General features: G+C 54.7%; 5 protein-coding genes across 5 annotated transcripts; 1 reads left to right on the top strand and 4 right to left on the bottom strand.

The window, feature by feature from the left end:
- Positions 1 to 121: 121 nt before the first annotated feature.
- On the top strand, positions 122 to 695 carry CCMA1212_000681 (uncharacterized protein; the record flags this gene model as incomplete). Its single annotated transcript, XM_073698142.1, has 3 exons — positions 122 to 128; positions 254 to 492; positions 591 to 695. The coding sequence occupies 3 exons, from the start codon at positions 122 to 124 to the stop codon at positions 693 to 695; spliced, it is 351 nt and encodes a 116-aa protein (XP_073563125.1).
- Positions 696 to 1919: 1224 nt separating this feature from the next.
- On the bottom strand, positions 1920 to 3134 carry CCMA1212_000682 (uncharacterized protein; the record flags this gene model as incomplete). The annotated part of the gene is made up of 3 exons (XM_073698143.1): positions 1920 to 2372; positions 2436 to 2813; positions 2880 to 3134. 3 exons carry the CDS (start codon positions 3132 to 3134, stop codon positions 1920 to 1922), a joined length of 1086 nt encoding a protein of 361 aa, XP_073563122.1.
- A 1336-nt stretch (positions 3135 to 4470) lies between these two features.
- On the bottom strand, positions 4471 to 4875 carry CCMA1212_000683 (uncharacterized protein; the record flags this gene model as incomplete). Its single annotated transcript, XM_073698144.1, has 3 exons — positions 4471 to 4613; positions 4684 to 4743; positions 4803 to 4875. The coding sequence occupies 3 exons, from the start codon at positions 4873 to 4875 to the stop codon at positions 4471 to 4473; spliced, it is 276 nt and encodes a 91-aa protein (XP_073563123.1).
- Positions 4876 to 6390: 1515 nt separating this feature from the next.
- Positions 6391 to 7322, bottom strand: CCMA1212_000684 (uncharacterized protein; the record flags this gene model as incomplete). The annotated part of the gene is made up of 3 exons (XM_073698145.1): positions 6391 to 6671; positions 6958 to 7036; positions 7179 to 7322. Coding segments are annotated over 3 exons (504 nt in total), but the record flags the coding sequence as incomplete, so codon positions are not given.
- A 6044-nt stretch (positions 7323 to 13366) lies between these two features.
- On the bottom strand, positions 13367 to 15785 carry CCMA1212_000685 (Neutral ceramidase; the record flags this gene model as incomplete). The annotated part of the gene is made up of 2 exons (XM_073698146.1): positions 13367 to 14470; positions 14568 to 15785. 2 exons carry the CDS (start codon positions 15783 to 15785, stop codon positions 13367 to 13369), a joined length of 2322 nt encoding a protein of 773 aa, XP_073563129.1.
- Positions 15786 to 16711: the final 926 nt, after the last annotated feature.

The raw sequence follows: 16711 nt of genomic DNA on the forward strand, positions 1-16711 counted from the left end.
TTGCCCTCAATCTTGCCGACACGTGCAGCTCGCGCAGCAGGCGCCGATGGATTCGATGCTGCTACTCTATACGAGGTAGTCCCTATGGCTTCCTTGGATAAGTACGCGGGCAGGCAATGCAATGCAAGGTAAGGTAGTGAAGTGGTGACCGGTGGGAGGCCGCCGCAGATGCTAGCGGGGCAGCTTTCGATGCAGTCGACGCCGAGTCGTTTGGGTCCAGGTCGGATGCCAGAAGAGCATTGTGCATGAGCAGGAGAGCGGCTAGGCGACGGGGTGCGCGGCGCCTCTCAGATCATGGCGCAGGCGCAGGCGCAGGAGCAGGAGGGCGATGACACAGAGGATGCTCAGGAGCGGACTTCGGATCGGTCGAGGGCGCACGATGGCAGCCGTGGTGGTACCGCCAAAAGGGAGAAGGGGAGGCGGGACGGTGGAGAGCAGCTGGGGAGCGGTCTCGAGTGGGCCACGCTTTTTTCTCTTCTCCTCCCTGTTTGTGTGAGTGACTCTTGGTATTTGTCTTGGTATTTTCGCTTCTTCTCTTGCTTTTCCACGGCGCAAGCTGCAGCTGCTGCAGTCAATGCTGTTCGCTGCAGGTCGTAGACGGCGCCTGGCAGAAGAGATGCGCCTGTAAGTTGTGCTGCCTGGGCGACGATTTGACCACGTTTAGGTCTGCTGGAAGTCGGTGGTCGCACGTCTGAAAGCTGGATTGGATCAAATCAAACGTGACGCCGGGGAAAGATGGAGACGGGAGCCTGGGGGAGCCTAAAAAGTCAAGGCAGGTAGGTGAGGTCCAGTGATCTGACGGCAGGCGGCGGAGAGGGGCTTGAGGGGCTATAGGGCAGTGACGACGCTCCGTAGCGGTTACGACGGTATCGCTTGAGCGCTGAAGGCCTGAACCTTAGGGGCCGTGGTCGGCGGGCATCTTGTTATGCATCACGTCCAGTCTGTCGAGCCGATTGGATCCAGTCTATCATCATTTCATCAACATGAATGCTCAACTGCGTCTAGTCCTTCGCTAGCACCCGGTGGCTTTTACCCCTCGCAGGGCAGCACAGCATCATCGCAATTAAGTCTAAATCCCAGGACGCAAGGGAGAGGACAGCCGTCAGTCTTGCATACATGGCTCGCACCTTGACCTTGCCTTGCCAGTCCAAGCACCAAGAGAAACGGGGGGCCGGATTCTTCTCATCTATCTGCCCCCAACAGCCTGCCTCACCTCTACAAACCATCCATCTACAAAAAAGAGAGAGCAAATATTGACAAGAAAAAGCTTATCGCTCATCTCGGTGTAACCGCATACAACACCACCTCGCAGCGCCAACAAATCACACCCAGCTTCGCGCTGCCTCATTAGGTCAGGATCACGCTCGTTTTGCACAGCCATGTGCGACTCCGCTCACCCCCCAACCGTCCCGACTTCTATGGGCGCTTGTCATTGGGCGTCTGCGCGCCTTCGTGCAACGGCCGATTCTTCGTCTTATTAACCTTAAAAGAGGGCTTGATCTACCCGAATCGGAGGGGCTCCTCTTTTGGTGTGTGTGTGCATGTGTGAATTTGGAGCCGGGTCACATGCCGCCAGATTATCGTACCCTACAGTATGAAGTACAACGTAAGAGGGGTCGTCCTCGGCCGAATTCTGGAGCTGTGCAGGCGTCCATTCTCATGTGCAGACGTGCCGATCTATGCTCGACGTATGCATGACAAGACAGGCATCTCAGAGCGTGAGATGCGTGTGAATCTTCGTGTAATACTTCGTATGTACCCTGTAGAAAGCGACGCTGCCCTCAACTCTGGCCTGGCAGCCTCTCGTGATATAACGTACAATTGCCTATCCCAGCCCAGCCTCTGCCGTCTCATTCGTCGTCATGGAATAGGGACACATCTAATATACATTTTCAGTTTCTCGCTGTCACATCGTATCTTCATTTCTTCTTCTTGGCCTTCAGCTTGTTAGACCCGACGTTGGCTCGGGCCGCCGTGCCAAGCTTGTGCACCAACTTTCTCTTCTCCCACACACTCGACCGGCCCTCCACCACGGCAATAATCTCCTCGGCTATCCGATGGGCAAACTGGTTCCGCCCACTGCCCTTTGACGGCTTCTTGTTGATGACGTCCAGGATCCATTGGAACGCCATCCTTCGACGTTGCCTTACGGCGAGGGGAACTGGAAGCTCGAGGGCACGACCACCACCTCCCGCACCGGCAATGTTCCTGACTTTAAGGAGCGGCGCAACGGAGTCGATGGCGATTGTGATGTAGAGAACGGGGTTGAGCGGGAGGTGGGAGGCCGGGGGAGTTCCCGGTAGGAGGGGGAATTTCGGGCTGTAGATGGGGGCGGGCGCCGTTCGTAAATAGTTCATGACCGTAGCCATGTTCTACACCTGTTAGTATACTCCAAGCTGGCATGAGCAGTAGGGATGAACACGCTGACGGCATACTCTTTGCGCAACGCTGAGCTCTCCGTGGCGCATCAGCAGTCTGGTGATTTGCTCCAGCACGGGATGGTATCGCTTCTTGACGTGGAATCCCTCCGGATAGGGCTTCTGCGGAAGACCAAACTTGTGGCCAGCTTGTTGCACGTCTGTGCCAATAGAGACTATTGACTGCGATTCGGCGGCAGCCTCTGATCTGGCGACAACAGCCTCTGCCTGCTCTGGCGGGGGAATGACACCCTCGCGATAAAGAGCCTCCTCTTGCGCTTCCGTCAAACCACCCTCCTGCTGGCTTGTTACGGGCCGTCCACCGAATAGGATCTGCTCGAGTGCCGCATCGTCTAGCGCATCGCTCGGTCTCGCCTGTGATGATGATGAAACTGTCTGCATTGCCACAGGTCAGCATTCGCCTTTACACTAATACGCCTACGCAAAGGCACATATCCATACCTCCGCCGACGCATCCTGAGCCAATTCGTTCGGCAACCTTTCAGGAGCCTTGGCATTTCGGGGCCTTGATTCGGAGGGCGATCCGGAGGCAGAGACGTTTCCGCTGGCAGGGCCGGAGGGCTTGTTGGTCGCATCATCGGCATAGAATCGAGTCGACGAAATCTGGCTTCGGAACGGCTGCGCTGCGATGCGGGCGGGCCGCGGCCGGAGCGCCAGGGACCTGCATGCGCCCCAGATGTTCACCCTTGAAGCCATGGCGGTATCTCCGAGTCACCGTGAGCGGCTTCCTGCGGCGTAATTCTTTTTCGTCTCCTCGAAACGCTTCGACAACTCCTCGCGATGGCCAGTCCCATGAAAATTACAGATCCCACCCACCATCCGGTTGCTGGTCGGAATAACTACCGGTCCGAGCTCACATGCTCGACCTGCGCCCTGACGTCTGCTTATGTCAGCCCTCCAACCTCGCGCACGACCCTGGACCCGATCCTTGCATGCTCATCTGAGATGGCTTGACAGATGAATCTGAGCCATCCTTGCTCGATTCGATTCGTTCCACCGCATTGGTGCTGGCAGCTGCATCCCTTGAGTGCCAAGGTCCGGGCAGCTCATTTCCTCCTTGGCCACATGACCTCGGGTCTCCCGTGGACACATTGATCGAGCGAGTGTCTGGCTGTCTCTGACGATGGGACGGGACGTGTCGCTTCTTACGGTGTACGAATACGCACGAGCAATGGGCATCCCCGTGCCAGCCTAGATCTGGCCGATGCTCTGGAGCTGCCCACATCCACATCCACATCCGCATGCCACCCCATTCCGAGAGTCACGAGGCTTCCGTTCGAGATGGGTTTGGGTTCTATTTGAAGTGTCAACGCAGTAATTATTAGTATCTACTTTCGGCAACTCATTGGTGGCTATGCGCCAGCCTTCTTCTTCCATCAATCTTGAACTCGTCATGATCCTCCTGCAGTTTCCCTAGCTATTTCCTCATATAGAGACCGACGTTGCAAACACAATTGCCCTCCCGACTAGCAAAGAAAAAAATAAAAAACAAAATAAAAAATAAAAGAATAAATCCGAGTCCTAATGCCAAAACAAACAATACAACAAGCAAACGCGTTACTCCCATTCAACAAACTCCAAATCCGCAGTCGTGACGCAAACACAAGGGGTGGCAAGCATGCCGTATGCCGTGTGCCGTGTGCGCCGCAATTTTGTGTTTTGCATGAGCAATGCTGTTAATTTGGGGCTGGCCGACGGTATCGGGCAATCAAGGCGAGAAGCCAGAGGGAAAGATTCCCGTTGAATTCGACAGAAAGGATCCCAAACGTGGCAAAATTCCAGGTTGCGCCCATACCGTAGCCCTCGCTCTTTGATAGCCTCAAGACATGAGGCGTCCACCCTTCTTTCCTCCAACTCCAAGCATGATCAGACAGCACAAAGGAAAAGGATAAAGGAATGAAGGGAGGAAAAGGAAATAAATGAGTATAGTAAGACATTGAGCTCCGCTTCCGAGTTCGAGAGTAGCGGACGGCGAAAAAAAATAGCTGTGCCAATGCACGGTGATGCCGGGCCTGGAAGTGGCGGTGACTGTTTACCAAGAGGTCCTCAGCCAATTCAGGGCGCATTCGGCGGCGTCTTCTTTGGCATTGTTGAGATTCTTGCCATCGTACCAGTATCGTGCTGCAAGAGTTTGGCCTTGGACTGTGACTTGGCTGGACCAAGCTGTCCGACCGCCTATAACACCAAGGACCCTTTAGTCAGTGAACCAAGGTCAAGCGGAATAGGGTATCGATATGCGTCATACCTCGACGATCCGACACGATCTGGAAGGTGGGGGGCATGATATGGGCATCACGACAAGCCTCTGTGTGGCACGTCAGTCGGGTCCCGGTGAGGGTCAATGATGGTTGCGGTGATCCCTACCCTCGAGGCGTTCCTGCCAGGATGAGCCGTTGGAGCCGTAGGAGGAAGACGAGGCAGAAGAAGAGGTAGACATTGTGATTATGTTTGGTGATGGGCAGGTGTATTAAGATTGTGCCGATGAGTGTTCGTGGTCGAGGCGATGCAGGGGCACGTCTAAAAATTGGTGTGTATAGCGGCGTCTAAAGTCGAACAACAAATACAATGGTCGAGACGAGGCGAGGTGCGGCGTGAGCCGGATATATAGGTGTTATATAGTCGAACAAAGAGGCTGGAATGAGGGATGGCGAATCTTAAGGGATATCTGGATCCAAAGTGGGAAAAGCGGCGCGTGTGGGGGAGTCTGAGTAGTATTATGATGATCAAGACAGGCAAAGCAATGGTCTGGGGATGCTGAGTTGGAGAGAGAGAGGGAGAGGAGAGTCCGTGATTCAGACGGCGCAGACGTGATGCCTTATATCGTCGTGGATGCGGCCTGGCGGGGGCTTGTCGTTGACTCTCGAGCCTTGGTAGAGGAGCCAAGTGGACGAAGCCAGGGTATGAGAAGCATCCGAGTGATGTGGCAGCCGGTGAGAAGCTAGTAGGAATTAGATGCAGGAGCACCGGAGAAAAAAATCGAGTGTCTTGGTAATTTGGGCGTCGAGGTGGTGATTGCGCTGTCAACGCTTGCAGCCTGGGTTGCGTGTTTGACACGGAAGCGGCTGCGGCAGACTGCAGGTGAGAAGGGACCTAGACAACGGGCTCAGGCGGAGGTAAAGGCAAAGGGGGAGTACAGGAATTACAACCGACGGCATGGCGTACAAGGTGGTGTATCTCTAACTTCAGATCCATTGCTATTCCTGGGCCATCGGTTAAGGGGGAGACGGCGGAAGAAGCAAAATGCAAAGAGAAGGGTCAACGCCTGCTCTGACGTCTCCTCTGCTTTTTTGGCTCTGGGCCACTTGTAGTCTAGAACCGGGGTGATGGGAAAAAGCAAACGCCTACTAAGCATGGGGAGCACAAGGCGAGGATGGGTCCAAAGAAGCAAGCTTTCCGTTGGAGGTGGATGAGTGTGATGGGGATGGGATAATTTGACCAGGGCTGGCCGGTGATGGTGATTGCCCGCTTCCCTTTTTTCCGATTCGAATCGACCTTCCCCAGTGCCCAGGTATTGGCGGATGGTACGAGGAGGAATGACTGCAATCTGAGGTCGAGGGAATCTGGCTGCCAGTAGCTGGAGGGTGGGGTGTTTCTTCTGTTGTCAGTGCGTGTGTGTGGATGGCCTGAAGAGTCGGAGTGATGCGCTGTGCTTTGCTGTGCCTTTTCGCCCTTTGCTGTGCCTTGCTGCGGTGCCGTGGTCGAAGCTGTGTTTCATTCAACGTCCTTCCGCCCCAACCGCCCGTCTTGTCCCCTATAAGGTACCTACCCAGCGCGCCGGAGATGATTACTTACTCACATACATGTACTGAGGTGAGGAAAGTGTCTTGAGACACACACACGTCTCTCTGCTGTCAAGGAAATTGATAATGGCGTTGCTGACACAGCTTCCTGTCCAGTGCCTGGATCAGGTATGTAGGGCACACGGCTTGGCGGCAAGGGAGCAAAAGGAAATCTAGGTATGGATGTCGCAGGTCGGCAGTGCAGGACTCCGAAAATACGGGCAACGATCCTGTACGTACACGTACCTATTGCTTAGCGCCTTGATGCCGGATCTCAGCCGCCATGACATGCCACTGGAAAGGACGACCTTCAGGTCGGTAGCACCAGTAGGAGGTACTTGCCTATACTTGCTGCGCAGCCTCAGCCGCTGCCCCCGGCCGAAGCAAGGCCAGATACCGTCCCCGTACTGAATACCCTGTCCAAACCTAACCGACACGACGAGCACGCCTGTGCCTCGTACATCTCCAGGCGCCCCCCCCCCCCCTTACCCCGTGTTTAAGGTACAGCAGCACTTTGAACCAGCTGGTACTGTCGCTGAGATACAAGGGAAGCCACCGCCGAGCATACGCGGGACTACTGCCGGCGAGGCCCCACACCGGCAAGATTAAGGTCTGTGCGCCTCTTGCTCTCTTCTTGTTGTCTGTATGTACTCTGTATGGAGGCAGCCGTTGTGCTGGTCGCCCTTGCCGATTCGATTTGTTGGCGGCAGCGCTGGCCAGTCTCTGTACCTTTTTCTTACCACAGCCATGCACAGGAAGGACGGCGATGCTTCCGGCACCATGGAGATACCGCCACCGTGGCTGAGCATCAATTGGTGCCTAAGGTCTCGAGAGAAGGGAGTCGAGATGAGAAACATCGCGATATCAGATGATACGTAGAGCGTTTTCAGCCTGTACATACGTCTACCGCTGCCATGCATATATAAACACCCACACCTGCAAAGTACAGGCATGCCCACATACACGTTGCATGCATGGATGCGATGGCTAAAAACAACATTTCTCGGGCACGATGGCTGATCCGTCGCTCATCAGCTTCGACACACGAGAGCCGTTCAGCAGAGGCTGACCGGGGGAGAACAAGACAAGGCCCATTGCTTGGGGCATCGGTGCTGTTTGCCTCTGTGTCGTGATACGCCTACCAAGGAGACCAGGGGGATTCGCCCATTCTCGGTGCCCTTGTTGTTCCATGCTATTGGCTCATCCATGATCAGCAGCTGACAGATGAATGTGCGATAGAATCTACGAGTCATCGCCCTCTCGCGGCTTCGTCTATCTCTGCCTCCCTCCTACTGCCTCCTACTGGTGCAACGACAAGCGGGCTTGCTGGTGCCTTTGCGTCGAGCAGGGCAAGACGATTGCCCGGTCCATGGCTTCGCGGCTTTGTGGCACCGCTGCTTTGGGCCAGGATTGCCAGGACGTGCAGCCGCAAAAGCCAAGTTTCTCTGCTGTTGCGCAACCAGCCACTCCGTGTGCTCCGTGCTCCGTCCTCACTCACTTGGTCAGCTCGGCCGTGAACCACTCAATTCCCCAGTCGACAGACCGTGTGACGCGGCTCTTATAAGTTTGCTGCCCACTGGCAGGGACTGTACTCCAAGGCAATAAAGGCAGTGCTAATGCATGTGCGGAGCAGGTCCCATCGACTCTGTCAGCCAGAATACAGAGTCATACAGCTTTCAAGCACAAGGACGAGGATGCAGGCTTTTGGTGGTGCCGGCGTGTCCGCCGGATTTCAATCCCCGGCACCAAGTTCAGGGCCGCGATGAGTTGTCCCGACACCTTGTCACCAGCTTGCCAGTTACTGGCAAACACATACCTTACATGGCCCCTCCCATCTCAAAAAGCAGCAGGGCTGAGTGGATACCTGCGAAGCTACCTGGAGAGAGGAAAATGGAAGCGATGAGGAAGCGAGAGGAACAGCGCCGGCATTCTGGCTGCGAGACTACAGTACCGTGAAGGAGCCCACACTTGTGAGCCGCGATGGTGCACGCACGCAGACTTACATACCGGCCGTTGGGTATGGAGGCTGTCTACAACATCGGCTACCAGATGCTGTACCAAGCGGTACACCCGAGGGCGTTTAAATTGATATTGCGAAGAAGCAGCCAGTAGGATGTTTCTTCCGAGATGCCGCGATTGGGCGCGCATACGCGCATATACACATACAAGTCCACATGTACGAGTACCCATCATGCCTTTGCGTGGACACATTGCGTCACAGACCAACTGGAGAAACGAGTCGAGAGACATTCAGCTGACGATAACTGCTATGAAGCAGTGGTGCCTGCCAGATTGGATGATGTTCCTCGACGTAGAATGGATTCTTGCAGCTCGCTCGGTAGGGACGCAGGATATACTCCTACGAGGAATCATCAAAGGATCATCAATCTACGAGTGACGGATAAAAAAGAGCGCGGGACCGCCTAGATAGTGGTAAGACTCTTGCATTCTTTGAAACGTTGGCTTTGATGACCTTTTCTTTTCTTTTCTTTTCTTTTTTTTTTTAGCACATGACATTTAGGAAATGGAAAGTCTTCTTGTGGTCCGAGGTTGCGTCTCGTCCAGGGCAGGTTCCGGTTGTTGAGACCATACATTGAGGCCATACAACATGATCTCTCAAAGTCAAGTCCAACGCCACCGTACCGCGGTACTCTATGGTGCAGCTCAGTCTGTGGAGCACACGACGGCTGCATTAGCGGTGATGCCACTTAATCATGCGTGTTAAGGCTGAAATCGCTGAACACCACGATACCGCCTACATTCAGGGTCGCCAGTTCTCGTCTGGTCTTTCAACGCTGGAGCGCCCAAGCAAGTGTGAGCGCGTCGCTTTCAACCTCCCGCTTGAGATCATGCGTCAGTACAACCTACAGGCGACGCAAGAGTCTTGCATCTTGTGTTAAGTGTTGTACCGGATTCGTACAAGAAAGGAGAGGCAAGCAAAGCGGCCGACATAAGAAGAAAAGAAAAAAAATGGAAAGCAAAAGCAAAGTGAGCACGGCATGACGGCGGGGCACCATGACGGTGACAACTACTAGCACACGCGACTGGCGATGGGTCGAAAAGGGGCGTGAGTTGGGCACCAGAGCGGGTCTCCGGTTCTTCTTTTTGCTGCTATTTTCCCAAGGACCGGACGGTGATGCGTGTCCCAAAGAGGCCCGAGGAGGGTATGATGAGGCAGCCTAGTCAAGAGAAAGAGGTAGTATGCGAGTGCGTCGAAGGGTGCATATCTACCTAACCCCAAGCAGGGAGCTACTATCTGACGGCTGCCGTCGTCCCAAGGCACAAATCTTGATATATGTTGTGCGACGCTTTGATATTGCGTGCACAGCGATGCGTGGACAGGCAGGAAGTGTCCGTCTCTCTACATTGTGCGCCGAACCGTTGACACGACACGACGACGACACGACACGACGATACAGGATATACTCTCCGCCTCAAAGCGAGATCCTCTCAGGACGACGGCCAGCACACGTACCGCATTGCTACTCTGTACATAGGATGTACGGAGTAGCGTGAGAGAACAAGCCGGGGGCGGGAAATGGGCATGCGTTGTGTTCCCCCTTCCACACCGGTGCGGAGAAGAAATAGGAGATCTGAGACACTGGCCAGGTCTAACCAGTTGCGCTCATTTGACATCTGAACCATGTTGTACGTACCCGATACTGCTGCTGATGATGGGTTACACACTGACGCCAGCTTCATTAGAAGAACGAGATGCCGATACAGACCTTGACACTGAATTACCTATCGATTGAACAAGAGGGGGGATGTGAAGCCAGAAAGGCGGAAACCGTCGCCATAGAAATGACATCGAGATGCTCGACGTGACGGAAAATCGGATCTCGACATCAGACTGCGAAGGCGATGTATTGCATGCTCTGGGCATCCCTGACACAGAAACCTCACCCACCCCGCACTCCGTTGCCAGAAATCGAACCGCTATCTCGATCCAGCCGATGTTTCTTTTTTCCCTCCTCGGGAGTGGACAATCTCAACACGATGCGAGACATTGTACAAGTCACGCCGCTCGCGGTTTCACCTGTGGGATGGCTGCCACCGCCTGTCTCCCTAGTTGTCGTCGTACTGATGGGTTGACACTTGCGGCCGAGTGCACATGGGCGATGCCTAGCCACTTGCAATGGGTCTCACTCAGTCCTTCACTTTTCCTTTTTCCTAATTCCTCTATCTTCAATCAACCGTGTCTTCCTTCCCTTGTATGCGCAGCTCTTCCGCAAAGGAACCCCCCACTTGACGCAGTAGCGCATATTGCTGTGCGAGGCATGATTTTGATCTCTACCGGCATCCACGTATCTTGGGTATAGGCGCTTGTACAGGTGTTTGTTAGGCACCAAGTCACACACCAACAGGACGTGCCTTGGAACGCTTCCTTCCTCAATTTTCTGACAGAGCAGCCATTGTATTTTTGCGTCGGCCGTCAGGAAGAAACGCAATACCCTCCGTTTCGTCTTCGTCATCGAGATTGTGTTGTCTTCCGTTCAACAGATTAGTCATATCCCTCCCCTTTCCCTTCTGCCTCCCTGCAGGAGTGATTTCAGTGGTTGCAGGCCTTGGGAAGGCAACACGTCGTCGGCGGTATACTTGGCAACACAGTTGGCTTCTGGCCCCTCGCTTCCGAACTTGACGGCTTACGGCACAGCCCGTGTAGGCCGGATACCGAAGCCGCTTGCTTGCTGCTTGACCTGCCTTGCAGTCGGTGAGCGAAGGAGGTGTGGCTGAAATAGAGCTTTGGCTCTCTGCACGTTGAGAGATAAGCCGTGTTCTCTTCGGCAAGGAGTCGGTGATAGAAAGCTGGAACCTGGAAGCAGGACGTCATGAGCGAATGCATGACGGTCCGCGGGAGGCAGTCACCCCAGACACGCAGCAAAGCGAGAAATGCCACAATATCGGCGGCTTGATTCCATTGCCCGCTGATTGCCTACTCGTATATGCGTGGCCCGTACCCGCCCCTATGCTCGCGGAGCTTGTGGCAAGGAGTCGGAGCAAAACCGAGGGCAGGAAACCAGCTCTGGCGTTTGCAGAGAGGGTCCGTCACTTGTAGAGAGCCACGTAGATTCGTGCTCTGAGCCGAGACCCCTGAGCGGGCATGTCCCTCTCCGGCATCTCTCGCAGATAAGGTGAGTTGGCTGCGACAACACGCTGGGCAAGGAATCTTGTTTCCGTATCGTGCAAGCTTTTAGCCTCTCTTGTGCTTGCCTCGTCCCAGTCTCGTGGGATCAGAAGCCATAGGATTTTCCAGTCATGTTTGAGGGGCGAAGAAAGGGGAGAGGGTATGACGGGCTGTCCAATAATCACGGGTATTACAGCCTGCGGGAAGCGCAAGGCTAGGTTTGCCACGATGCTATTGGCCAAGTTTTATGTCCTTGGCCGACCTTCCATGTTGTTCGACATGGCACGAGCCGTAGACCATCGGCACGACGGATTTTTTTTTTGGATGTCCCAGTGATACGAAGCAACAGACTGACATGTTGAACTCCCGGCTCAAGCAGCAACACAAAAGCTCCATCGGCAACCTACCCTCAACCACGTCCCGTCCTCATGCATCCCACCCGTGCTCGGAAACCACAAAGATCACGGCCCCATTGGTGTGTGTATCTATATCAGATTCCCTCCCTTTCGATCACACACACACACACTCTCTCTCTCTCCACACCTCCCTTCAAGTCTGTTGGCTTGATTTTCTTCTTCATCGTCCGTGCGCCGACGGCCCCTTATCCCGCGTGATGTGCCGTCAGGCGGCTTGATGGGAGCCCCTCCCTCCCCCCTTTCTCATCCAATTGACAGACGATTGCCGCGGTGGGATGGGAGGGTGGCTTGCATATGGCTTGATGCGGCGGAAGCGAGTGCCATTCGTCATGTGAGAAGGGTGGGTTGGGCGATTGGCTGTCGTATATATTGAATGTCGTAGCCTGATGTATGATATAACCTCATGAGTACTCGGCCATCGTCACGGGCAGGTTTTAATCGTCGTATAGGACGGGAAACAACATGCCAGCTTCCAGTCCGATAAAGGGGGTTGCATATACTTACAACATGGTAAGGAATTCTTTTCTTCCGGGCACTCTAGCGGCATATTGTGCCCCCCCGAAAGCATGAAAGAGCACATAAAGGTCGTCTTCTCGGGGGCCCTTGGTCGGGAGCAAATGCTCATGGCCAACGGCAGTGTGGGTTTCAGCGGGAGCGGGTTGAGCTAGTAACCATGAGCTGTGAGGTAGCAGTTCTAGGATGTAGTTTTTCTTCGATGAACTTGCCTCGTGTTGCTGGCACGATGTCGTTGATACTTGGCGTACACTTGTAGGCAGACTAGTATCCTTCTATAAAGGACAGGAATCATTTGGATTCAAGCATTTCACAGGTCTCATTCGAATATTCCCCTTCAACGAAACACAATGACCATATCAACCCAGCACTCCCGATCTTATCCTAGCAAGAAACACCACACCCAGACACATGAACGAAAGAATAAGAAGCAGTTCAGCAAAGAAACACCCGCCATCCGCCCACGTACAACCACCAAACGGGGAACTCAAAAATTCCCTCGGAGCCCCCTTTTCCCTTCTTCTCCCCCCTCTCACAATCTCAGCAATTCGCCAACCACAAGCTCCCATCTCGACGTAACACCCGTATATCCTCCCCCAACTTGCCTTCCCTTGCCTTCAACCAAAGACACCTTTATTCCGTCAACAGTATGAACGTGAAACCCTTCGTCCCCCTCTATACGAGATCCGTCCCGAATCTCCGGGTCAGGCGTCCAGACTAAAGACCCCCCTGTGTGACGGATTCAACAGTTCACGTCACGTAAACAAGCATACGGGAGAGACGGGATGTGATTCTCCATGCTCGTGCTACGATCGTATAGCTGTGAGCTTATCAAATCCCGTCATGTCTCGTATCCAATGTTCTCCACACGGGAAGAGACTCCCCATTTCACGAGCTATTTCACCAAAGATGTAGTAGGTAAAGCTTTGCCATACCTAAACACTGAGGAACCATCACGGTTTCTGAATTCGTCTATTCATTGCTTCGTAATGACACAGGCCAAAAAACAAAAATTCATCAATCAGGCTTACTCACCAACTACCTCGACTTATACAACAACAAAGAAATCGCTTCTCAAACATGGCTCTTCCCTTACTTGAGCGTAAAACTGTTGCTCGTGCCCACAAAGGCCGATATGCTCCCTATCAGGGGCTTCGAATCGCCGTAATACTTGACGCGATAGGTGCCCGGCTCGGCATTGCCGTACGTCTCCCATGTAATGTCCACCTCGCTCTGCCCCAGGATGGAGTTGGTTCTCCGCCACGTGTAGACCAGGAACCAGTCCGAGTCATCGCGCACTTGAGTCCACGTTCCATCGCTGCCCTGCTGTTCGATGGCCGCAAACGTCTGTTCCTGGCGGAGATTGTTGCGCGGGTTGGCGCCCTGGAATGTGACGTTGACAGTGTCGCCGATGTTATACGTCGGGTTCGGCTGCACCAACACGCTGCCAAAGGGCTTGCCTGCCGGTGCGCTATCCTGCACGACACCGGTGATGAATGAGATCATATTCTTGCGGTTGTCCGGGGGAAGAACACCTTGTGAGGGAGTGCTGGTCGAGCCAGGCTGAAGGTAGTGCATATTGCTAACAGTGAGGTTGATATAGGCGTTGAGCTCGTTCCGACCAAACAGGGTCGAAGCACCCTCGTAGCGCTGGACATCGTACTCCTCGGGAGTTGCGCAGTAGTGCGAGTAACTGTTTGCGGGACCGCCCAGTACAACAATGGGATCCTCATCAAGGAACGAGGCTGCCTCCTGCGCAACCGCAGCCTTCCAGCGGCGTCCGGCCATTGTGGTTGCTTCGCTGGGGCTGACAATGATGACAAGCTGGCCTACGCGTAGCATCTGGATATCCACAATGTTCGGGGTCCAGGCGTAAGGCGCCGTCATCTCGCCAACGTCCAAGAGAACAGGCTTGGGCTGCTGGCATGCAACCTGTTGGGGACCCGGTGCTTTCAGCAGACCAGAAACAAGTGACCACAAAGGGTTGTTTGGTGCACCAGAATCGCCCTGTGTAAAGTCAAAGGCGCCTGGCCAGTCAGATGTTCCGGCAGCAAAAGAGTAGCCAAGGGCGGCAGGGCAAGTCTGAGCCTCGGTTCCGTCTGGCAGCGTGAAGTTGAAGTATCGCATATCCTGGAAGAAATGGAAGGCTTTGACGGATGATCCGACCACTGGGGTACCAGACGACTTCAAGTTGTCCTATTACATGCGTTAGCTTGCTTTCTATGTCTGGAAATGAAAATAGGCAAGGTATATGCAGGCACGTAGAAAGCGTATGAATCTGAGGAGCACTTACATAAACCGTCTGAGCTCCTGCAAACTGCCTTCGACCCATCTCATAGCAGCTCTTGACGCCAAGGTCCAGGGCCTGGAACTCGGGTCCTCGACCATGGCAGCTCTGTGACTTGCCATCCGCGCAAGTGCTGTTCTCAAGGCTGCACTGCTGACCAGAGCCATCGTCGCACCAAGCGCCGAGAACGTTGGGAGTTGTATCGCCGACATTCGCCTGGCTGAAGCCGGCCACGAAGCCATCGGCAGCGGTGGGATCATTCTTCATGGCGCTCTCCAGGAGCCAAGCAGCAACACCCTTGTTGTCGCCAGCAGCATGAGTGTTGTTTCCAAGCAGGGAGGTTCCGTGGACGGGGAACCAGGAGAGAACACCAAGGTTCTTGCCATCAGAAGCACGCTGAAAGCGGAGCAGTGTCAAGGTGGTGTCGGTTTCCGCGTCATACTGAGCTCGCTCCTCGTCTGGGTTTTGCAGATAGGCCCAAAGGGAGCGGTTGATGGCACCGTCAGAAACAGTAGTTGTACCAACATCCAGGTATCCCTCTTGGAGGCTCTCATGCGCTCGCTTGACAGACAGAACAGCACCATCAACAATGGCTTGGTAGCTTTGCTTGTCCCACCCGAGGGACGTGATTTGCGGAAGCAGGTAGTTGAACCAGGCGCCCGGACCAGAGTGGCTGTGGGTACCCGTCAGAGCCACATTGTTCTGGCCATAGACGGCATATTCATCGCCCAGAGCCTTCAGGCCGTCCAGGAGGCCATTCCGCATGGCAGTGTCTCCGGACTGCGTGTCGAGGACCAGGTAGACGAATCGATCACTGGAGTTGCTCTTGTCGGCAATGATGAAAGCACGGCTGTACAGACGCTGGCGCAGGCCGGATCCCTTCTGGTCCAGGTTGGCGTATCCGGCAAAGTTGATTTCCACCACCGGGCCGGTGATGTCGGCCTTGCCCACGCCGACGAGGTATGACTGGCGGTCCGCATCAGCAACTCTCGCGAACTGGGACTGTCTGCCGGGGTGAGCAGCGATGACGAGGCCGAAGAGCCCGGCAGCGAAGATGAGGAAGAGCTTCAGCATCGAGAAGGCCGAGAAGGACGCCATGCTTTGCTCGGGTGACGCGGCCGCCGGTGACTCTGCCGGTGGCTCTGAGGCTGCTTCTGCGTCTGCCTTCTCAGCATTGGCGAGGAGAGGGGCCAGCTTCTCCCGCTCGCCCAGAGATGCCGCCATGCAGTATTTATGTAGGGTGAAGCTGGTGTGATTTAGCTGCTGTCTGTGCCTCGTAATTTGGGACAGAATAGCCTAGAACTACAGCCGGCGATGGTCGTTAGTTGCAGCAGCAAGGGAAGGCAGCCTTTCTACGCTCCTGCCCTTTGGGATAATGGAGATGCCAGCCAAGGAAAGGGCGGCATGCGTAGCTGCCCTCGAGGTGACCCTCCGCAACCACTAGGCCTGATGGGGCGCTGTAAACTGCCCTTGTCGGGCTAGCGGCCGCGGCAGTCAAGATCCCGCTGGGGAAGGATGTCCCAGTACAACGACTTGGCGGGGCGGGTCGCGATGATATCGTTGCTTCGGAGGTATGTGGACTTGATGACTTCAGACCGCCGGTGAGTAAAATAACAGAGAAAGCTCCATCTTCAAGAAAAGCACAGACTCGTTTCTTCATTTATGACCATCAACAGATCCTATTGTCAACACCTTCAAGTGGGCATCTCATGACTAACCAGGTCAAAGAGCCCTCCCAACAGCTCTATCATCACTCGCACAAGACAAACCACGAGCCACGGCCAGGCGACTCAGCCACGGTCGTATCCACTGCCACAGACATTCATGCGACCCGTCCTGCGCAAGGACTTGCAACTCACACCTCTGCCTCCACGATGGCACGGTGAAGGTCGCATCGACAGCTCAGCTCTTGGAGGAGCCATGACACCCAGAGGAAGGCCACAAAAAGACCTGCTGCCTCGCGGCTAGGCCATCCGATTGCCGTCACATCGCGCAGAAGGGAGAGGGAGGCAAATGACAGACTTGAAGGTAGATGCTGTTGAGCTGTTGTGTACGGCATCAATTGGCCGACTTTCTTCGGATCAATGCTGCGGAGTCGACTATGCGGGGAGGCGCTAAAATAGATGAACAGGGTCATCCGCCATCGCCCA

Source organism: Trichoderma ghanense (genome assembly GCF_004382785.1).
Source record: "Trichoderma ghanense strain CCMA-1212 chromosome Unknown scaffold_0, whole genome shotgun sequence".
Lineage (NCBI taxonomy): Eukaryota > Fungi > Ascomycota > Sordariomycetes > Hypocreales > Hypocreaceae > Trichoderma > Trichoderma ghanense.